The sequence below is a fragment of the Hippocampus bargibanti genome, linkage group LG17 (genome assembly GCF_051943395.1).
Source record: "Hippocampus bargibanti isolate YZ-2025 linkage group LG17, ASM5194339v1, whole genome shotgun sequence".
NCBI classification, from domain to species: domain Eukaryota; kingdom Metazoa; phylum Chordata; class Actinopteri; order Syngnathiformes; family Syngnathidae; genus Hippocampus; species Hippocampus bargibanti.
The window spans coordinates 8,051,969-8,075,218 of record NC_142750.1 but is presented as its reverse complement, the minus strand read 5'-3'; the positions used below and the strand labels follow the sequence as shown (position 1 = coordinate 8,075,218).

Here is a 23,250-nt window from a genome sequence, read left to right as displayed (position 1 = left end):
CAGAAGGGGGTAAAGAAACGCATATTTGAGTAAACCTCAATTTTGGACTCTGACACGATCAACAGATGGCTCACCTCGACAATCTTGTTTTTCTGGGGTTCGTTGACCTTGCCGGCCAGACAGCAGCGGGAGATAGCATTATGAATGATGAACTTGTTGGACTTGAAGCTTGGCTCCTTATATAGCTTTGGTCCTGAAATGAAAAAAAAAATACATATTTGACCTCACTGAAAATATGTTGATGTATACTGTAGAAAACCCAACACAAAATTGTTTTATAGGGACCTGGGAACGGATTATTCTCATTTTAATGGTTTCCTATGGGAAGGTAATTTTGGGGATAAACACTTTTTGGGATACACAGTTTTCGCCTTACACAGTCTGGGAACCAATTAAGTTCGTAAGCCAAGGTATCACTGTACTGCTCCGTTGTGAAAAAGAAAAAAAAAAACATTGGCATCGGCCATGGCTTTATCGGCACCCAAGCATGAAAAAACAAAGCCCAAACAAATAATTCGGCAATGGCGGTCTCCGTCATATTTTCAATTCCCCCCAATAAAATTGTGAATGGCAGTGAATGAGTTAATGTGCCCTTTGATTGGCTTCTGATCACTCAAGGGTGTATTCCAACTCTCTGGGGAGATAGTTTGGACCATGCATCCTACCTGTGTACTCTGGGATGGAGGCATTGGAGGAAATCGTGGATCCGTTCTCCCATTCCCTGTCGCCATTGTGAGCACTCAGTCGTCGCGGCGACATGAGCCGGGAAGGAGAACGAGAACGACTGGTGAGAGGAAAAAGGGAAGTTTAGTGCGGTAAGTGACATTCAATTGGTGATGAATCAGACAACTGATTTTATAGGTCAATATTTCAAACATCCATCCCATAAGAAAAATAAAACACTCTTGAGAATCATTTGGTTATGTGCTACCTGGTAGATCTCCTGACGGTCAAGCTTCCAGAGTCATTGGCCATGGAGGACAAGTTCATGGTAGAGTGGGAGTACACTTTGTTCAACCTGCTTCCTGCAAAGACAAAAAGCATTTTAGGAAAAAATAAGTAGATGTAAATAATATGAGGATATAATAAATAGTTACCCAGGAGACCCTTGACAGGGCTTTGTGCGAGGGCCGAGTCATCCCTGAACACGGTTTTGGGTCTCTGCTTCTTGACACCGCGCACCGTGGTGGGCTTCTGCCTGAGGACCTTGTCCAGGTCCTCCATGATCTTCAGCTGTTGTCTGCGCTCATATTCCTGCCGCGTGAATTCTCCCCTGCGCTGTGGGGTTCCCTCGGCTGGGGGTGTGTGCGATGCCGGAGGAGTCCCGGGGGTCTGTGGCTTGTCTTCATTCTTATTGCCCCAACCTTCGATGACCATCCACTGTGGCTTGCTGAGGTCAGGAAGGAAAATAATGAGAGCTTTTTTTTAACTATGTTGGAAATGAAGTCATATTTTAACCCTCACACACACACTACGAAATACTACTACTATTCTTAAATATGTCCAAATAGTTTGTGGAGTTTGTTCAATGTAAAATTGTTTCACTGGTGATATTTGCAAATATTTTTATTTTGCTCTTCGATGTCATTCAGTGACAACGAGGATATATTGACATTCTACGTAGTCGTATGAACTCATTAACTGCCATTCCCGAATTTATTCAAGTTTTTGTTTTTCTTGCGGCAGCGCCGATAAAGCACTGGTCAAACCTCCGACAGTGTTTTTCCCTCTCACGAGGGGGCAGCATTTGCCTTTTGTACAGCTACTCCCACTTCCATTGCAGATAACTGCAGACGCATATAACTTGGGAATTACATCTTTTATTCTGATGAAAGAAGAGAGTCTAAGGTTTCTTACGCTGCATTGAATGTTGACGTAGTCCTAAAACTCCATATTCTGTGGCTCCTGCAATTTGAGTGAAAATGACAATAACCCTTGCACTGGAATGGACACATTTTTTGCACATCTTCTGACACTATCCGATGATATACACCAATATTTTTTTTCTTGATATTAAGTGATTCACTTATTCGGGAATTTAAAATATGACATGGACATTCCCGAATTTGTTTGGGTTTTGGTTTTTCTTGCAGGGTTGCCGATAAAGCGCTGGTCAGACCTCTGGCAATGTTTTTCCCTTCCACGAGGTGGCAGCATTTGCCTTTGGTCCATGTTAGCGCTTCGTTACAGCTTCAGCTGTTGTTAAAGTGCTATATAAGTCAATATGTATGTTTATCTGAACTATTCTGATGAAAAAGAGAGTCTAAGTGTTCTAACGCTGTATTGAATGTTTATGTGGTCCTGAAACTCAATATTCTGTGGCTCCTGGACACATTTTTGCACATCGTCTGGCAGTGACTGAATTAATTCAGTTGCGTTTTTCTAGACATTGCTTTAAGGCCTAGATTCATGGAGTCAATGTCTTTTAAGACACCTGGAAGGCCTTTATTATGCGTAGCGTGTGGCAATGAAATCTCACTTGGATTCTTTTTCCTGCTCCTGCTTGCGTCTTTTCATCTCTTCTGTTCTCTTCTGCTGTTTCTCCAGCAAGGCAGCTCTCCTCTGCGCCATCTCATCCTCAGTTCGCTCCTTGTCATCCTAATGAGAAGGACCACTTTTAAAAACAGTAGCGAGTCATGAAGCTCACGCGAAGCGGCTTTCAGTCTCCAACCTTGAAGAAGAAGCCGACTCCTGCTTTTGCTTCTGGTGAGTCGGAAAAAGAATCGGGGACTTGGTCTTCCTCCTCTGCATCGTCTCCTTGCAGAGAAGACAGAGAGATCTCGATGAGGCTACTCCGTTTGGAGTTGGCGATTGCGGGCGGGGCGTCACTCTCAAAGGAGCACTCCGACGGGGCACCGGAACTGGAGCCGCCTCCCGTCGCTCCCTGCTTCCTGTTCGCGTGAGAGGGTCTCGGTTCCATGTCCGAGCTGAATATACTTTCATAGTCATTGGAACCTGCGTCAGACAGTGCGTCCTCCGCGGGGAGACGCGGAGTCGGGGTGGGCGTCGACCCAGGAGTGAGCGTCGCCGTGGAAACAGGCGTGGTCGCCAAAGAGCGCAGTTCGTCAAAGCTTTCCGAGTCACCGATGGAGAAGGTGGCGGAAGTCTGGATTTGATATTGCGAGGGGTTAACGCGACGAAGGTGCGGAATGCGGTCGACGCTTTGCGGCGTATTAATGACCCTCGATAGAGCCGGGGGTCGTCCCTCTGAGGGGCGACCGTGTTTGGGGCTCTTTGGGGGCATGGATTGAGATCGTCGATGCGGCACTTGAGGAGACTTTGGAGGGATGGTGTGGTTTGTGAGCTTGCGGGACGGCGACGGGGAGGCTGAATTCAAATCCCGGGTGAATTCCTGTGAGAGCCGTGCAGAGGAGGGGGACTGAGTGGGGGTCTTGGGACTGCTATTCGTCCAAGATTTGTTGCCGGCAGATTTTTTCTGAACGAGTTGGTTCTGCTGCTCGGTTAGCCGTTGCATGTCACTTTGAAGCGATGTGAGAGCTGCAGTCAGCTTGGATACGGCGTTGTTATATTCTCCGAGCGGCGCAGCTGCTTTTTCGCCGGGTGTACTGACCTTCTCTTTGGTGAGACCGTGCCCCGTTTTGACATGTTCCGCTGACACGGGCTGTTCTTCATTTTCCACGCTGGCCAGTCGTTCCTCAAGCGTCAACCGAGCGAGGTCTTGTTCAGTGCTGACCTGTCTTCCTTTAGCCTCGCCATCCTCTGCGTGCTCCTCTTTCTTCAGCTGTAGAAAGGCACTCTTGCCCAGTTTTTGCCGATGCTTAGCAAAAATCGCCTCAATGCGTTTCTTTTGAGCTTGAATAGCCCGCCGCTTTTCCTCCAGACGAACCCCGAGCTCCGACATTTCGTTGGTGAGCTGAGGGCTCTTCCCGGGGCTTTCCTCAAAGTTCACGTCCCAAGTGGTCGCATGAGGAACAGTCGACTCACTGGGTTTGCGAGACTCTCCACTTTGCTTCTTTTTGCGTTCCGCAAAGCTGGTCATCTTCACGCCACTATCCAATCCCTCCATACTACCGTGTCTATCCGACTGGGAGCTGGCTGCAGGTGTGCCCGGCGTGGACTGAGCCCGCGGCGTGTCCTCCGACGCATCCGAGTCCACGCTGCCGTCTCTTAAGACCGAGTCGTCGTCGCGTGAACATTTAGAAGTATTTCTGGTTCGTCGAGGCTCTTTGGACTCTCTCCCGGGTCGATGCATCATTTCCGAGTGCGCCGGCGCAGCGGAACTGGTGGGTAGAGACTTTCTGTGATGTCCTAGGTCGGCGGCGTTGTCCGGAGAGTGGAGGTAGAAACCGTCTGGAGCGCCGTCGGGGTGTAAGCGAGGTTCCATCTTTCTTTCATTATGAATGATCTGAAGGGCTTCTTCGATGGTCGGTAGCTCTCCCGTTTCAGTCGCACCGATGCCATTCTCCGCTAATATTGGTTGATCGGGACTCCCGGTGGACCAGGAGGCTCTGTTGATGCCATTGGAAGCGGTGCCCAGGTGCACAGGAGGTGTGAAAGGTGACCGAGTCACATTTGGGCTGGTTGGATGAAGCTGGTCCGAGCTGGCTGATCGCGTTATCACCGGGTCACCCATCACAATGTCCACGTCACTGTCCAAGCCGAAAGGAATGCTGAAGGATACCGCTGACAGGGGGCGGCTAGTCAGAAGTGAAAGTGAGTGTGAGTACAATGAAAACGCAAAATGTTGAATTAGTTGTCAATACACACCTTTTCTTGTTCCGCGTCTTTCCAACTCCTTCTAAATGAGACATTGAGGTAGACTGATTCAAACACCCTAAATGGAACACGTGTGCACACACACACACACACACACACACACACACACACACACAGAAAGTAAAGGTATGCACAAAAACAGGGATGCCCACAGAAACACCACACATGAAAAGGCAACATGCAGAGTTTATAATTTTTTTCCAAATTCAAACAAAATCACTTTTGAGCTAATTTTGCAAAACACGCAGAATAATTGTTCGGCTTTTCCATCGGTGGTCGCCACAGCAAATTTCCTTCCTGATTCAACTCACCGATATTGAACCAGTATTGGGACTGGAGGTGGCCAGTAAAAGGTAGTATTTAAATTAATCATGTCAAAACATATAATATAACTCCATGGACAAATATGCGTGCTTCAAACGTGTTTTAAATGAGGACATATTGAAGTACAGTAATACCTCGTTTATCGCAGTTTATACGGACCACCAGCGAGAGACGAAAAACCGTGATGTAGCGAAGCCTATATGTATTGGTAAATGTACATTTGTATGATTACAAAAACATTTGTAAGACCAAATTTAGTGGACATGCATAAAGAAGCATAGTAAATGTTTATAGTATAGTACAAAAGTCTAATGCATTGTTTGAATGCTGCTGTGCAGATGACCATTTTGTGTTTGGGAGCCTTTTACTGAGTATCTTCACCTTTATTAATTTCAGAGTTGCTTGTTCTGTAGCCACAAGGGGACACAAGCTAGTGTCTTATTGTGCCGGTCTCACGCCCGGATAAATACAGAGGGTTGTGTCAGGAAGGGCATCCGATGTAAAAGCTTGGCCAAAACAAACATGTGAATCAAACCTCTGAAGATAGAGGACACTGATTCGCCGTGGCGACCCCTTGAAGGGAAAAGCCGAAAGATAAGAACACGACTCGTCTTTCTTGATGTACCGCACCGTAGATTCATCGCAAAGTCAGCACGAAAAAAGAAGAAAAAAGAAAATCCTGAGGTGACAGGGCAGCATCACATGAATGTAAACAAAGTAAAAACGATTAATGTACAGTAAGCAAAGTGATGAAAATCTTGTCGACTCATTGTCAGGTGGGGCCGATGTTTTGGGTAATTGAACTAATGTCCGGTTTTGTGCATTCACAGCACAGTCATGCCTCAAAATTGATGAGTAAATAAAAAAAAAAAAAATAACAGTAAATCTAATGAATGCTGTATGGCGCTCTCTGTGACCTGCTGTTGTTTTACAGTACTGTACTGTCATAACCTTTGCTGCCATTTGCGTCTTTTTTTTGTTTAGGTTTGAAAAAATTCTGCAATGGATCAAGGGCCGCAATAATCGAACCGCAAAGTAGCAAGGGATTACTGTAGTTCATTTGTTTTAGTCAAACTTCAAGCACTGTTCAAACCACGTAAATTCAAGCATTTGATTAAAAATTTTATACCACAAAGTAATTCAAAAAAAATCAAACCAACAACGCGGGAAACATTTTAAAATAACATTTACAATCTCACCTGATGCAGGGGAGGATATTGGGAGGAAGGGCTTCTTTAAAATAGAAGGTGAAGTGCTGTAAATCAGAAAAAAATGAAGTCAGTTCCTGAAAATAGTTTCATAAAAAGGAAATGTTGAATTCAGTTTGTATTCAAGAGGTAACTCACCCATTGTTGCTGACACCGCGTGGCGTTGATGGTGCGGAGTCATCTAACGCAAAAGAATACAAACGTTCATTCTTCATGGTGGTATCATTGTAAAAGCGAGAACCGCCGTATATGACAATATATTCATCAATGAATTAAGGATTGATTGACACCTACTTAATGTATCTATTGGTTGAACAAAATCTGGCCTTTGTACTTCAAACCAGTGGAGCAGCTCTGCTAGAAAGCTCAGTATGTTGACCTGAATAAATCATAAATGACACAGAAATAGAATGGAGGCAAAAAAATAGATTCGCAATATTTTGTCATGCGATGAACCGTCAGGAGGATGAATGTCAGTACCCGGAACGCTTCTGGTGAATACAGCAAATCCTCCAGGGCCAAGTGGCAGCAACTCTTCAAGCAGCTGTCACAGAACTCACGGATGAACTGCAGATTGTACAAGCTGTCAGTTGCCGACATGGTTTCCTTCATGCAAACATCTATACGAAGAAGACAAGAAAATTAAGTTAAGAAAACAGCTCCACAGTTCAGGTGGGAAAAGGCTGTTCTGGTCTTGGTACCTTCAAGTCTCAGCAGGCCGGGGCAGTAGTAATGTAGGACAGCAGCAATAGCACAGCCAGTAGATAGGTCTCTGACTTCATTCACCACCGGGAAAATGGGGTTCTGCTTGGACTGGACTTTATCCTTTCTGTAGCGAAGCTGAAAGGGACCCCCCCCCCAAAAAAAATAAAGAATAAACATTTTTAAAGGTCAGGTGACTAGTGACATGGCATGGTAAAAAATGTGGCTTAACTAAAATAACACATCACAGCGCGACATGATCTTTGTTTAAATACACACAGGTGTGTCTAAAATACAAATATTGTGACATTTCTGTTGTAGTTTAGATGGAGGAAAAAAAACTTGTACGTCATATAGACTCACAACACACAGAGTAAAATGTAATGATTTTAGATTTTTGATGATTGTAGCTTGTAGCTAACCAAAAGGTAAAAGTCAACAGAAATGAGCATATTATATATATTTTTAAAAATATCTTGTCTTCTGTCGGGGGGGAAAAGTCATACTAAAGAAGGTTGAGATGAGAACAAAGTTTTAAGGGAGTAAACACAAATTCCCAAATGTGAAGCAAACCACCGCTGTTATTCCAATTAAAACATGTGCAGACATGTCGTGCATGCACTTAGCAGTCATGCACCCACTTGCAGGTTAATCAACCGTCTACTTGCAGAACTCAAATTAAACGTGGCAAGAGAACAAACAAAAAAAGAGCAAACCTAACCTGTCAGACATTTGATGGGGACACTGGAGGGATGGAAGTAGAGGAAAAAAGGAACAGAGGAAGGAAAGGAAACTTACAGGAACTAGTTTCCAGTACCAGCGTGTAGGACACTGTTAAGGAGGCATTTAAGGACAGGACAGGAAGGGGACAGAGGGGAGAAAAAGGAGAAATGGAAGACAGAAGCACAAAGAGAGATTTAAAGCCTGACAGTAAAGAAAGTGGCACTCATACAACAAGAATGGTGCTACTTTTCTAAATGACCTCATGGGCACAGCTCTGAGATTTATTTTGTATTGTCATATAAAATGTGTTGGTGCAAAATAATAAAAAGATTACCACCCAGCGAACGTAGCAAAACCAGCAACAGGTTTACAAGCATGTTTTGATGTGACGCCAGAGGACAAAAGGTGCTCTAATGGGAATACTCACGGCAGGTTGAAGAGGTTGGGGCTCATTCTCAGTGATGGCCTGAAGTGTTTGTTCACTTTGGCCTCCTTCTGTTCGTTCCCTCAGCCTCTGGTTAAGCTGAAAGTGTGCATCAAAACAACAAGCATCATGTTTTTATTCATTTATGTATGTATGTATTTATGTATTTATGTATATATGTATTCATGTATTCGTGTATGTATTTATTTGTTTATTTATTTATTTTATGGTGCTTAGCATTAAGGTAACAGGTGAGGGCTCGTGCAAACTGATAGGGTACATGTGGACAAATTGACATAATGACAGACAATCACACCTATGGACAAATTGGAGTTTTAAATGAACCTAATATGCATGTGTTCATGGCTAAAAAAATGTTTAAACTCTACCCTGATATGACAGAATTGTGTTATTCCCTAACAGTGTCCAACAATACATTTGAGGTTTTTGCTTGATACCCACACTCCAAAAATATGCATGGCAGGCAGATTGACCACTCCAAATTGTCCCTAGGTGTGAGAGTGACTGTTGTATGTCTTTGTGTGCCCTGCGATTGGCTGGCAACCAATTCAGGGTGTCCCCCGCCTCGTGCCCGAAGACAGCTGAGATAGGCTCCAACACCCCCCGCGACCCTAATAAGGAATAAGCGGTACGGAAAATGGATGGATGGATGGACAATACATTACAGCACTGATTTCAAAGTCAAGGCCCGTGGGCCAAATCTGGCCCACCACATCATTTTATTTGGCCTGCGAAAGCAAATCAAGCATGTCAAGTGCCATGATGCTTGCTAAAGTCCGAACCAAAATTTCAAATTATCATATGTAAACAACAATAGCAGTCATTATTCTTGAGTTCAGATTTGAAAAGTAGTTATTCATTCTTTGTTGTGCATTCTGTATGCAATATGAGGAGGAGATGAAACATTCTAAATTTCCCCAAATTCATCATGGCCCCCAAAGAGGAAACTGTAACTACTATGTGGCCTGTGGCAAAAAAAATAGCCTGACACCCCTGGTCTAGGGTGAAAAAAGGTGGAGCCAAAAGTGCACTGACTCACCGTGTTTACCCAGTGCAGTAGAGCATCTTCCCAGCTCGAAGTCTCACCCAGGAGCGATTGAGAAGCACCTGTCTTCACCGTTGTCACCGTCTCCGAGGCTCCCGCGGCCATCAGGGCCTCTATCACGGTTAGGTGAGCACTCTGCAAGGAGTGGGACAGAACAAGGTTTTATATACAGTAAAGTCTCGTTATATCGATATAGGTTATATCGATAGTACTGCTTATTACGATACTATTTCTATGAACGTAAGGAGAAAATGTACATGCCGCAGGATCGGATATATCGATATTTTTTCAGACTCCCGAGAATATCGATATAACGAGACTTTACTGTATATATATTTTTTTTTAACAAAATCATTCAATGCAGTATTAAAAAAGGCCATCAATACTGTATTAATTTACATGGAACTTCCTGCAGGCGTCACCAAAGGCGACAAGTGTGTGAGTCAGCAGAAGCACTGTCAAGGTCCTAAACAAGCAAACACGTCAGTTGAAGCGGGTGAACTTTGGACCTGTATGTGTTCTATCGTTAAATCATTAAATTGGAAGCAGATCAGCAATATGGTTACACAAATGCGTATGTGTGTGTGCGTGCATGTGTGTCTGTATGTGCGTGTGCGTGCGTGTGCGTTCGTGAGAGAGCTAGTGTGTGTATGTGCCGGGGGGCTGGGTTTGACACTCATTCCTCAGCTGCTTCCGGCTTTCTCTTTTATAGTGCAAAACGTGACTCATCGAGCATTGTTTGTATTCATAGTTACATCACAGACCCTATACAGTTGGGCTTACTCGAGTACTAAAGCACATTTTCTTACCTGCAGAATGGCCAGCGTACATTAGAAGACAGCTCAGATTTTTTTTAACATTAAAAACCTATTAGCTCATTGAGTGTTAATGCTTCTTGTGCGCCATCATCTATGGTGTATTTGCTGTCAACAGAATCTGACATTTCAGATTTTCGGGTGTTCTTCCATGGTGCCAAGACATTTCTGATAGCCTTGTGTTGCTTAGCAAAGAACACTGTGAGATAATCACAACGTGGCCACCAGCTCATTTTTAAAATATAATGTGTAAAATGCCGATGTATTTTCCTACAAAAAAGCCCCTTATTCAATTCAATCATTAAAAAAATGTATGTGTGTATATGATTGGTTACCCTATTTTTTTAAATGTAATTGTCGATTAAGTATTTATATTCCATGGTTTCTACGACGGATAAACGAAGGAGACAAATTTAGCGCGCGTAGTTCCTCAACGTAGCTGCATAACATTGCATTAAATTCTACACGCTGTACATTTATAATAAGAGCTCTAAGTGGTGTGATTAGAGCAAACTCTTTGCCATGAAGGATCTAATGGCAAAGACTATCTTTCCTTTCACCAACCCAACAAGGCCCACCTCACCTGAACAACAACACAACTTTTAACATTTATTCCCACAAACAGCCTATTCTGGTCATGGGTCCATTCGTCAATCCTGAGCCTAATCTGTGCAACTCTGTGCCTGTTCCCTTCCAACAGGGCATTAATTCCACTTTGCAGAAGAGACATTCCGACATGAGATTGGGAAAGAGCAGCGAGGGATGGTGGCGGTCCAGCTGCGTGCCAGCATGAACCTCGGGGCTGAAATGCTGACCTTTGCTGGTCACATGCCAGCAAGCGCTTGTCTGACAGTTTTGAGTAACGCAACACTGTGTGGATGCACTGGCCTTTCCTGACTTGGTGGCCAAGGGCAGGAATGACTATTTCACATCTGCGGGGAGCTTTTCTCGCAATTGTGGAAATGTTGCGATGCAGCGGCAAAAAAATAGGGCAAAGGGATGCTGATGAAAGACCGCATAATCCTTTGAGCAGATCAAGATCCTACCCAGCCAAGGTTATGATAACCAGTTTTACTTATATAAATATATATATTAGACATAGAGAGAGAAAGAGAGAAAGAGAGAGACAGATAGAGAGACACAGACAGACAGAAAGACAGACAGACAGATTTTTTTTTTAAATGTTGGGCAAATAGTATTACAGTGAAAACAAAACTAACAGTGGGAAAATTTGGAAAGCTGTAAGCATAACAACAATAATAATAATGAGTAGTGAGAGACAAATGTGGTCACATTACAACAAAAATATAGAAGAAGCTATAAGCACTATTATTACAAGGCATATTATAATCATTTTAAACTACCTGGTAATACATAAATAAATAAACAAGCATATCATAACAGGCTTTGTTGGTCCGCACCCAGCAGACATAGCAACGGGAGATGAGAGCATAAATAAACAACACAGACTGGCAAGAGTGAAGAGACGAAAATCAATCAAAGGAGTGCTTCATGAACAACAGTGCAAAATGAAAGTGTTGGGGGTGGAGGTTGGGGCGGGGGCTGTTTGTTGGTGAAATCCCCTCTGCCCCCCCTGAGTCCTGAGTGGGCCGGTCCAGCCTCCCTAATGAGAAGGGAGCGAGCAGCCACTCCAGAATGCGTGAGGCAGAGGCTGCCAGATCACCATGACAACCCAGCCAGCTGACCCACAATGCATCTCAATACATGCCTTGGCCTGTGCTGGCGAAAAAAATAAAATAAAATAAATCTCCTGGCTCTGAAGTATCAGTGACATTCGTGTTCGTCCCATTAACCTCATCAATGGAGCAATTGGCACTAATATTCATGTCAAACTGTTGCGTAACTGGAAGAAAACAAATAACAGCAGGTCTTCGTTTTGGCTCATTAAACAAGATTATGATGGGGGCACGCCCTGATTCTGTCTGAAATATGACTTAACGAGACATCCCCCAACGACGCGCAACCCCTGCTAGTGCCTACTGAGGGAGGAACAAAAACGGATCAAGCCGGTCAGGGGGGCCTAACGGGGGATTTTGCATGGGAGCGCACATGTACAGTATGTTATTTAACCTTTGTGTGCAGTTTTTTTCACAATGAATGATTAGCACAAGTATTGGGAGAGATGGTCATAAGACTGAAGTGGGCAAAGTACAACTCGCAGGCCACACATGGTTGTCTTTAATATGGCCAACCATGCATTTACATTATTACTAAGGGTTGTTCTATTTTAGATGGTAAAATAAACTATTTTAGATATACATTTACCGTTTAATTGTGTCTTTTTTTGTTGCTGCATATCAAGAAATATTTTGACTACAGACAATTTGACGGGCATTGTTATTTTTTACATGAAATATTTGGTTAATTTTATTAATCGCATTCAAAACCAAAATACTCGTAAAATCAACCTTTTCAAAAAGGTATGACAATTATTGACCACTTACTGAAAACAAATTACATAAAAATACTCACTTAAATCCATCAATTTTAGTTTATTTAGTCAGCAAAAAAGGACCCTTATGATGACCATGATTTTCGTTCTTCAATTATGTTAATTTATTTTAAGTAAAATCAACATTTTTTTATGTATATCAAAAAATATTTCAAATACAGACAATTTCACGAGCAACGTTATTTTTTATATAAAATATTTGGTTAATTTTATGAATTGCAATCAAAACCAAAATACTTGTAAAATCAACCGTTCAAAAAATATGACAATTATTGGTCACTTACTGCAAACAATGAAATAAAAAGTCATACTTAAACCCCATCCATTTTAGTTTTTTTAGTAAGCAAAAAAGGACCCTTATGATGACCATTATTTTCTTTCTTTGATTATTTATTAATTTATTGTAAGCAAATAAAAACACATTTGCATATGGATTTTAATTATTGATTTTGATTTGGTTGATTAATTATTCAATAAATGATAAATGTGAAAATACTGGTGTGAATTGTTTAATTTTCAAATGGAACATTTTTACATAAATATTGTAACTCTTATCCTATTCGTTATGTACAAACGAGTTTGTCCATCTGTCCATTTTCCCACTCCTGTATCAACATTTTCTGCGATTCCTTCTGAAGTCGCATGCAACCTGACAGGCGTCTGACTGACTTCCTTGTCACCCGACTCACTGAAAGCCGCCAACGTGAGAATTGTTTGGTGTACTGGGGCAAAAAAGAATCAAGTCCAAACCGGTCAAAAGTTAGGAATTTAAATACCGTATTTTCTGTAATATAAATCGCACCTTCACCGAATGACATATTTAAAAACCTTTTCCATACATAGGGTGCACCGCATTATAAGATGCACCTTCAATAAATGACATATTTTAGAACGTTTTCCATGCATAAAGCGCACCAGATTATGAGGCGCAAGGTCATTTTTTGAAAAAATCTTTTCTTTTAGGTGCGTCTTATAGTGCAGAAAATACGCTAGTTGCCCAAAAGGTCTGTAACCAACATAGAGGAAGCAAATAATCAACTAAATTGATTCACCATGCCAACACTGTAGTGTATTTAAATAGACAATAAATTAAAAGACTGCCCACCTCACTTTCCAACGTAAATTAAAATGAACCACAGTTTGATGTTGGTAAGAGTATCCCATGAGTTTTGGTCTGCTGAGTCATCCAATCATGGGTCAGGGCGTTCATTCAGCGTGGCAGATTATCTCTAATCTTCACATATCTCTACCTTCAATCTGAGGAGTTACAGAAACCAAGCCTTCATCAAAAACGGTCAGGACAGTGCAGGGGTAACACACACAAAATAATTTTACTTTCAGGAGGAATGCACTGATAGTGTTGACATTGTTTTGGTGCAGTAACATGATCAAAATATATGTCATTTCACTTTGGCCACTATTTCAGTGGTTTCAATGAGCCCTAACAATTTGTCTTTTTTCCGATACTAATATTGCCCAACATATTATTTCATAAAAAGCAGATGTGTAAGGCTTGTTAAAGATTCTTCCAGTTCGGCCTAAAACTTCGTTTCCCATGGATCTGACCAAGAAAAGGCTTAACAGACACTAGCAGAGAGGTTTCACTCAAGGTTTGCAGAAGTGCACTGCATCACAATTCTCATCAGTTTGTGTGACACACACGATGCAAACCTACGGCTGATTGATGCCGCCCAAAAGCCGTTTATCGGGCAAGACCTCCGCCAAAGCTGCATCCTTCACTGCGGCTGCAACTGTGACCCACTTTCCTCTGCTGCCAACGAGTGTCAGACTGGCTAAGGAGGAGGACGGACGCAGCAGCAGTTTCATGGATGATACAGTGGGGGGGGGGGCAATGCAGCGTGGACAGTAACAGCAAAAAATAATAATAAATAGGGTTTTAGAGGCATGCAAGCAACACAGCATAATTATTATAGAAACACCATGCATAAATCACCTCTTCCTATGCCAATGTTGAGCCAAACATTTTTGGGTTCCCAAAAAGTTACAATAAGTCTACAACAAAAAGCAACGAGCAACATTTGTCTCTGACTTGTTCATTCTAACATCAAACGTTGGTGCTTGCGCCCTAGCAGTGTATAATTTACCGAGAAATGTTGGATCAGGATTAGCTTCCAAAGTATTATGCTGTGCCCTAAATTCCTGGCTCTTTGAAAATCTGATTGCAATAAGTACTGCGAAAAAGAAAAAATGTGGAACGTTTTCCACCGTGAATGTCAACGTTTCAAACAACGCACAGTGAAACTATACATAAATGAATAAATGAATGAGTAAATGAATGACTAAGTAAATAAATATACAATGCTTGTTGACTACAGTTCTATGACCAGCATTTGTCACATCAAATTCGAATTCTTCTTTACAATTCTCTTTTTTTTTTAAATTTGGTAGCTTGGCCAACTTGACAAGCTAACATGTCAGTTTTAAAAATCTAATGGGGGGCCTTCAGCCCTAACTAAAAGTTTGCCTAGTACTGATATCTTGAAAACAGGTTCCCAATGTAGAAGAAAGTTGTTGAGAGGTTACATACGTACAAATTACCAAGAATACACTCAGCCTCTTTCAGACAACTTAATTGTTGGCTGATCTTCAAGATGTTGGTTTTCATGGCCATGTGAGTGAACGGGAGTGAGCGACAGAGAGGTACACATTGTCAAATAAAATAAAATAAAGGAGCGGCATGAGACGAAAAGGTTTCTCATGACTTCATTTGCCAGGTCCAGCCCAGGGTGTTCTTGCGACACACGATCCTGAGTTTCATTGGCACTGTCAGGCTATTGTACTAATCCTGAGCATCCATTGTAGTGCCTTCCATATACCGTGGAATACAAACCCTACCCTCTCTTTAGCAAGCAAGAACATGAATGCCTATGTACAGTATAGAGTAGGAAAGTGTTTGCGAATATGTTCTGGTTAAACAAGCTGGGTGGCATAAAGGTGGCGGACTGGTTTTGAACTCTGGGTGAAAGAGGCTAGTGACTGTGATCGTGCTGGCAGCTGGATCCACTCATCCTTTGGGATAAGCAGAATGAGATTGTGGGGGGGGGAGGTGCCGTAAAGGCAGAGGGGGAGGGAGCACGGATGAATGAGCAGGGGGTCTTTCTCGAGGTCCTTTAATCCTGCAAATCAAAGCATGAACAAGACCCAAATTCTACAGCCAGCCGGTAGGACCAGTGGATAGTCAAGCGAACGGTCTGATACAAAAGTCTGAGTAGTGGGTCCTTATGATATATTTTGTAGTCATACCAATTCCCACGTAAACCAGATATGAAACAAAATTTGGTACTACGGGTCCCAGATTAGCCCAAAACCTGGCATCATGCAGACAATAAAATTAGTCTCACAAGCGCATTTCAGTCTAAAAGACTGAAATGAACACAAGGTGTCTCACAGGGCTCTATCCTAAGACCCTTTCTTTTCACATGTGGGATACCTATGTAATGTGAGTTGTTTAAAAAATGTGACTCTTTACATCATAATCATTCAATAAATGTTACCATTTTGATGGGTTTCTGTTGCAGGTCTGCATCAGTCACTGCAAACTCAGGCTTTTTGGAGACCAGACTTCGCTTGCCAAGGAGCTGCAGCAGAGAGGCATTGTCTTTGGGCTGAGGGTCAGTGCGGCCAGTGCCGAGCATCAAGAGGCTGTAGGTGCGGCAATAAAGCTCCGATGACTGCAGGAGCCGGGAGACGGGAGGTTTAAGGTGTTCTTGTTCATACTGGTCACGGTAGAAGGGGTCTCGCAGCTCAGCTGGGACATTTTCTACCGGGAGACAAGAGTATTTGGTTAAACAGTGCATAAACGAGGTAGAGGAGAATGTGTAGTGTATTCCAGGGATGTCATTAAAACATGCACTCTATTGGATTCAGGGGATTTACATGATTGATTTGCATGACAGTTGGGGAGCAGTGCAAGTATAAAGATCAGATGAGACGAGCAAGGAAATACTCATAACGTGTGCGTACTGCTCTTATAGTAGCCGTGTGATGTGCTCAAGATGACCAAAACAAAATCAGTGGCGTGCTGTGCATGTCACTTTTAGGCCTTCAGTAGTGCTACTTCTGAATCACTCCACTACACGTCCACTAGAGGATGTTGTTGACCAGCAAATAACTTGTGACTTGAAGAAACTTAAGAAATACTGTCATTAAATTGTTCGCATTTTTATGATGAACATGTTGGATTCACGATAACCTCATAAAATTGCGGGAGTCCTTTAAATACGAAAACACACACCTGGAAGCAACACAACAGGGGGAAAGCAATGAATAGAAGCAGAAAGACAATTTGGAATTATTTAATAAAAATTCATGGAAAAAATAATTCACATAAGTCAGCGATTCAGTTATTTTTAGGGCCTGCAATGCCTTCACTGCCGGCCCACCACTGAACAAAATACCTGACAATATCATCACTGACAATTGTTAATCTTCTTGCCCAAAACTGATGCCTTGGGTAATACCAAGACAAAATTAAACTAAGAGTCACAGTAGTAGCAGCAGTAGTAGTAGTAGTAGAAGCAATGCCAGAAGCATGGCTAACTGTTGACTCAACTCGTAAATAAAATGTGGGGGGGCACTCAAAATTGGCAATATTCTCATGGTGTGTTTATAACACTCTACAAGATTGTTTCTGACTTATTTCTTCGCTCTGACCTAATATTTCTGAAGATTAACTCTAAATCGGCATGTCAAACTGGCACCAGGCTACGAACAAATCAAAATGTCCAGCATTTTGTAAACGACAATATTACACATGGAGAAAACCAACATGGTCTGTTCCAGATGCTTTAGAGTATACAGTCATAAATTGACAGGCTAGCGGAGAATACATCCATGTTATATCTGCTCCGACTGGTTTTCCTGCAAACAGATTACTGAAAACACATGCACACCTGACACGCCCTATTTAAAACTGGTTCCTCCACAGAAGGAAACTCAAGACAACAAAGATCCAAAAAAACACAGTGGGGATACACAATATCGCATCCATTGAAAGGGTCACGGAACTGAAAACAAAATTACTCAATACAGCCCTTGAATGATTATTGGGCTGCACACCTTTGTTTCCACCTGAATCCAAGATATTTAGAACACATATCGGAAAAAATCCTTCCACACTTCACAGGGTCCGTAAGGTATGCTTTAGTGTGGATGGAATAGTCTGAGAATTAGACGTGGAAGCTAGCACTAAAGCTGCTAGAGCTGTTTATGTTCTGATACTTTTTCCCCCTCATAGTGGCTCGGCAGCAGACCACATACAGTATGAGGACATGGTTGAACTGAAAGTGTATCTTGCTCTTCTAGATTACGCTGTGTGTAAACAAACGGGAGTCGTCGCTGTATAATGTCATGTAATCGCAAGTCGCGCAGCATGGTTTTGCGACAACAAAATAGCCAGCTTCGTCGTTGAAACAGCGACCATGCAGAGCCTCTGTGCGTGTCGTTCGCATGATGAATAGTCAAGGTGGGAGTCACATGACTCGGTGTGTTGTGTTCCAAACTGCAGTGTTCACATTACCTCTGAAAACGCTGAACAACAATGTACAAAAAAAAAAAACAAAAAAAAAACTTGCCCAGAAGGCAAAGTAGGATGCAAATGCCACCACTTATTCGGCTGGTGAAAAAAGAGCTAGATTGATGACATCTGACACTGTCTCCCGACATGACAACCAGTGTCGCTGATGCTGCTGGCTTTTCAACAAACAATTGACAAAGCTATTTAAAAATTCAGCGTCCACTGTATCTGAACTGACTGCCAATGCGTCGCGTGATGATAGCGGCTATGTGACATTTCGTGCTCAATATTGAGCGATTGAGCTTGCCTGACGGCTGCTTTTGTCACAGATACCAGCACGCTTGTCTATGTGCAGTTCGACACACGCAAACGCGACAGGCAGGCGACGGCAGAAGCAACTTGAACCGCCACATTTCCAGACTGTCGCGTAACCTATACAAAAGAATTGGGACAGATTGCCAGGACACAAAAGTGAAAGTGGAAAAGGACAAAATATGGAGTCTGTTATGTTGCAGCCTTCCCCCCCAAAAAAAAAATCACTCCCAAAAGCAAATAAAGCATCAGCACACGCATTGCGACTTGCTGACGAATTCCTTCACATTTGGCCGCGTCTGTGTTTTTATTTCACTCCACTATTTTGCTTCAAATGCATCCTGTTTAGTCATTCTCCATTTCCCACTGTGGCACTTTGACCCCAATGTGACATCCGCAAGGGAATGCTGATGAAAATAATGGCCTAAAAAGGGGTACGTGCAAAACGGCAATCAATTTAAGTGTCTTCTCTCCTCAAGTAGGTTTGCCGTTAACGAATCTTGATAATTGATTATCCTCTCAAATATTCTATTGATTACTAGCATTGATAGAAAATGCATAAACAGCCAACAGATGAGCAAAAAGCGAATGTAACCGGGGAAGCTTAGGAGTCTTAAATTTTATTAAAGGCCGCAAGGCACATGGTGGGCGTTATCCTGTACTGAACACAACAGCATGTGATTACATTACACTTGCTCAAGAGGCGGGTCCATATATGCGAGGCGGGAATATATGCGAGATGATGGAATTGCTTTTGTATCCATTATCCTCAACAACAGGAGCATCTTCGGGTTACATGGGAGCATATAAAACGGTTTCTATTTGTGTAGTGCTCTTCAACAGATCAATGATGGACCGCATTAGCATGAAAGACACTGTACACAGTACAGTACGCTAAAGGGTGAGAGGGTAAACAAGAGTAACAAGGTAGCATCCTGCTTACATCCGTGTCCCCCGCTGACTCACCAAAGCGACTGCTGGCAAGGGGATGAGTAATCATTCCGAGGATTTGAAGAACTTTGATAATGAGGGGGACCTGAAGTCATATTGCAATTTGAGAAAAAAAAACAGGACAAAATGTTGGGATCTATTTTTAAAAAGTAAAACTAAATGTAAAATATTTTTTATGCGGATTTAACATTTTATGATTAACTTGAGTCAACACAATTTTGTTTACCGTACTTTCCGGTGTATAAGTCGCACTTTAAAGCCTTAATTTTCTTCAAAAGATGACCCTGCACCTTATATGCAGGTGTGCCTTATATGTGAAGTAACATTGAGCCACAACAGGTCTCGCAATGACTTTCAGCAGCTACGACTCAATTTTCCCTTGCAGAAGTACTGCGTAACCCCAGCCTCTACTGTAGCACCCTATGTGGTGTGCCTTATATTTGGAAAACTTTTATATACATATTTATATATTATTTTTGGAAAACATTTTGCATTAATATAAGGTGCGCCTTATAGTCTGGTATGCCTTGTATATGGAAAAAGTTTGAAAATAGACCATTCATTGGGGGTGTGCCTTATACACTGGAAAATATGGTGTTTTATATTCCAGATACAATTAATTATGCCACTGATCGCTCCACAAAATACGACATCATAACCGAGTACCAATTTTTCAGTTTTAAAATAATTGTTTTAAATTGATGATCCAATTCCGAATTATAAAAAGTTTATGGAAAAATTGTCTGGAATTCACAATCAAACAAGCTACATTACTTCCCCCTTAAGCATTAATTACTAACAATAATAAGCCATGCAAGTCTTCTTGAGAAATTGCCAATTTAAAGGTTAAGGCACACGTTGGTTCGAACAGGCGAATCAAGAGTTTCTGGTCTTGTTCCAATGTAAACCCGTAAAAGTCGTCCTGAGTCGCTTATCTGTCACACGACTTGTCACCGGGCATCAAGGTTAGATCCGAAATTCCTTATTTGCCCACAATCACAACGACCTTGATGAAAGGCAGAGCTCCGTGTTAGGATAATAAGACAGTGCCTGGGTTCAGAGCAGACAAACCAACACACGTACTGTTGAAAACGAACAAGAAACTTGGTTAAACCAATCCCAGCATGGCAAAAACATGCAAACTTCACTCAAGAAGGCCAGAACCAAAATTCGAACCCAGACCTTAGAACTGTGAGGCTGATGTGAGAACTACTGGACCACCGGGCAGCCTAGTTCAATCTAAAGTGAGCAGCATCAATAAAAAACGGTTACATCATGACTGTATATTATGAAACACTGTCCCGTTTTCCTTGCCATGATGTGACTGGCAGACATCTTTTAAAGATGAGTACTTATTTTTACATTAGTATGTCAATAGGGCATGATAAAATGGTGCTTAAAACCAGGATTGCAGCAATACAAATATATACAATGACAAGTCAACACATTGGAATTATGTATTTTTTTTTACCTGATCTGAAAATACAGTAAAGTCTCGTTATATCGATATCGGATATATCGATAGTCCCGGTTATATCGATACTATTTCTATGCACGCACGGAGAAAATTACATGCAAACAGGGTCGGATATATCGATAGTCCCGGTTATATCGATATTTTTTCGGACTCCCTTGAATATCGATATAACGAGACTTTACTGTAATTGCTCACATTCTTATGATTTTGAGTAGGCATTGCTTTGAAAGTCAGGGGCCATGTCTGGTGAGTGACGTGGGTGTCGGTGAACCTTGACACTATGTGGTTTTATTTATTTATTTGTAATGGTTTTATTGCAAGATTATTTTGCTATTTTTGTTCAATTTATTGAATGAAATGAATGAATGTCTGTGTTTGTCCATCACCATTTACACTGCCATGATAATATGACTCACAACAAATGAAATAATATGAGCTATTTAAAGATCCACTATCCAGCAAGAAGACAGTTTGTGAAGAGACACGGACAGCAATTACGGGATTATTATGAAGTTGGATATATAATGCAAGTGGGTGGATCAAACGTCCACAGTCTGAGTGCTGTGTAGTCCAACAAGGATCTTAATTAGGATTTGGTCAGTCAAAGCACCAGACGCCTCGGGCCTCTTCTCAGCATGCCGTTGTGTTATCCTCACTCAAAATAGACTTGGTGTTATCATCGGAGCAAGAGTGGTAGACTCAAGTCAGACAAAAAAAAACTACGATAGGAGCCAGTCCTTCGAGTGCATAGCCCTGCACTCGGAAGGACTGGGAAGTGACTTTGACCCATAGGGCGTGGCTAGGAAGGGGGTGGAGGAAGAATGGTGGGGCTGGTCAAGGCAAACACAGGAGCTCCTGCTGGTACATCAGGACTCTGGAATTGTGTAAGCAAGCAATGAATTGTACAGAACATTCTACAATACTGTCTATACATCACAGGACGTTCGGAAATCTGAAATAAGTGAAAACATTTCCAGCGTTTTAGCTGTAACTTTACCAAAATGTGTGGTGTGGCACTGGGAGATAGTCCCGCAATTGTGTTGCCATGCATTTTGAAATAAAGGAGCAGGATTGTTTTTTTTACATGTTATTTGCATTCAGCAACAATGTTTCCGAATTTGGTGTAGATGAGAAATTTTGTGCTGATCCAGTTAAGATTGTTGAGCTCTGTTTTCAGACACTGTCTTTGCATAGAAAGTAATTTACAGTTAGGAAAGATAAAACACAATGTAGCATACCCCAATGTAATATTTTTATGAAACCCTAGATTCAGACCATCTTAACAATTACTGTGTTTCATTGCTCAGCCATTGCAAATATTGTTTTGATGATGAACTGCAAGAGTTCAAGTGCCTGGGCCACATTTATAACATTTTGCTTAATGCTGTGCAAGCACATAGAAATGCGCCAAATTTGTTGCCAGTGTATATTTATGAGTATCCAGCCTCGTTTAATGATTATATGAAACATTTTTCGACAATCCTTAGCATTAGACTTCAGGTTTACAGTTCAGTAACCATATAGGACAATTTTTCAGAGGGCGTTTATTGTGAAACTTTGAAGCCATGAAATTATTCAGAAACTGCCTTCCCCTGCTAATTATTTTGATGATGAAGTGTAAGAGTCAAGTGTTTCTGGGGCCTGTCATTCCTGACAGGCAGCACGTTATCCACGCCCAATGTGGCATGTCCAAAAGATTTCACGCTGCATAAAAGAATGCTTGGGGTGTGTTGAAAGCCACAGAAGGGTTCAAGGGTGGCCTGTTGCTGAAACAAAGACACATTCGTCCACAAAAAATGTCAGCAGCTATTTGAAAGAGAACGAATTGTCAGTCCCACCAATACGCATAGACGGAGCGTGCTTTTCCCCCTTTCGCGTGCGCTTCTTTGTGCTCCAAAACCGCTGAGTGAGACGTTAAAATGTTTCTCAGCACGCTAGAAAAACACATTAAAGACACGCAGGGTGACCATAAATGCGTTTAAGCTACATGCATCGTCCCTGGGCCCGGGAACCTACCTGCACTGCCGTAAGACTTCGCCAACAACCAGGCGACACTTGAGCATATTTTCGCTTTCGTGGAGTCGTATAAATCCAAAGGTTTGATCTCAGGGACGACAAAAGTCTTCCTCATGGAGTCCACCATTGCGGGGTTCTTAATTTTAAAAACACACAATGCGGTACTAGCGAAAACAAAACATAAAAACGCGTACAAAAACCTCTAAACAAGCATTGTCACTCCAGTCCCCAATGACGGCTGGCAATACGGATGTGGTTGAGGAATTAAATCGGGCAAATATCCAGCCCGGAGCTGCTTCCAAACCCGCTGAAGTCCTCCTTGTCGCGATGAAAATTGTTCGAATCCTTCGCAGAACGCTCCCCGTGTCCAAAGCGTTGGACCAAGGGAGAAGTTAAAGCGAACAAGGCCCCCAGTTTGTCTCCTTGTTCGACCGCATAGCTCTTCGTGTGTGTTGGTTGAGGTACATCGCAGAGCCCCGGCGCCGA

At 42.2% G+C, this 23,250-nt stretch overlaps 1 protein-coding gene across 2 annotated transcripts in view; it reads right to left on the bottom strand.

Moving 5' to 3' along the window:
* The window catches only part of camsap3 (calmodulin regulated spectrin associated protein family member 3), a 25,110-nt gene extending 1,860 nt beyond the window's left edge, over positions 1–23,250 (bottom strand). Inside the window, exons 1-17 of one of the 2 annotated variants that reach the window (XM_089019650.1) lie at positions 22,765–23,250; positions 15,988–16,253; positions 9,179–9,319; positions 8,122–8,217; positions 7,770–7,802; positions 6,971–7,109; positions 6,750–6,889; positions 6,564–6,648; positions 6,408–6,450; positions 6,261–6,316; positions 4,729–4,795; positions 2,672–4,658; positions 2,480–2,598; positions 1,098–1,390; positions 932–1,025; positions 666–784; positions 75–193 (exon numbers count right to left, since the gene is read on the bottom strand). In XM_089019650.1, coding sequence (XP_088875776.1) covers positions 75–193; positions 666–784; positions 932–1,025; positions 1,098–1,390; positions 2,480–2,598; positions 2,672–4,658; positions 4,729–4,795; positions 6,261–6,316; positions 6,408–6,450; positions 6,564–6,648; positions 6,750–6,889; positions 6,971–7,109; positions 7,770–7,802; positions 8,122–8,217; positions 9,179–9,319; positions 15,988–16,253; positions 22,765–22,891 — 3,924 coding nt within the window. In that variant the 5' untranslated portion in view covers positions 22,892–23,250. The remainder of the gene's footprint in view (positions 1–74; positions 194–665; positions 785–931; positions 1,026–1,097; positions 1,391–2,479; positions 2,599–2,671; positions 4,659–4,728; positions 4,796–6,260; positions 6,317–6,407; positions 6,451–6,563; positions 6,649–6,749; positions 6,890–6,970; positions 7,110–7,769; positions 7,803–8,121; positions 8,218–9,178; positions 9,320–15,987; positions 16,254–22,764) is intronic. The other variant, XM_089019651.1, reaches the window with a different exon arrangement.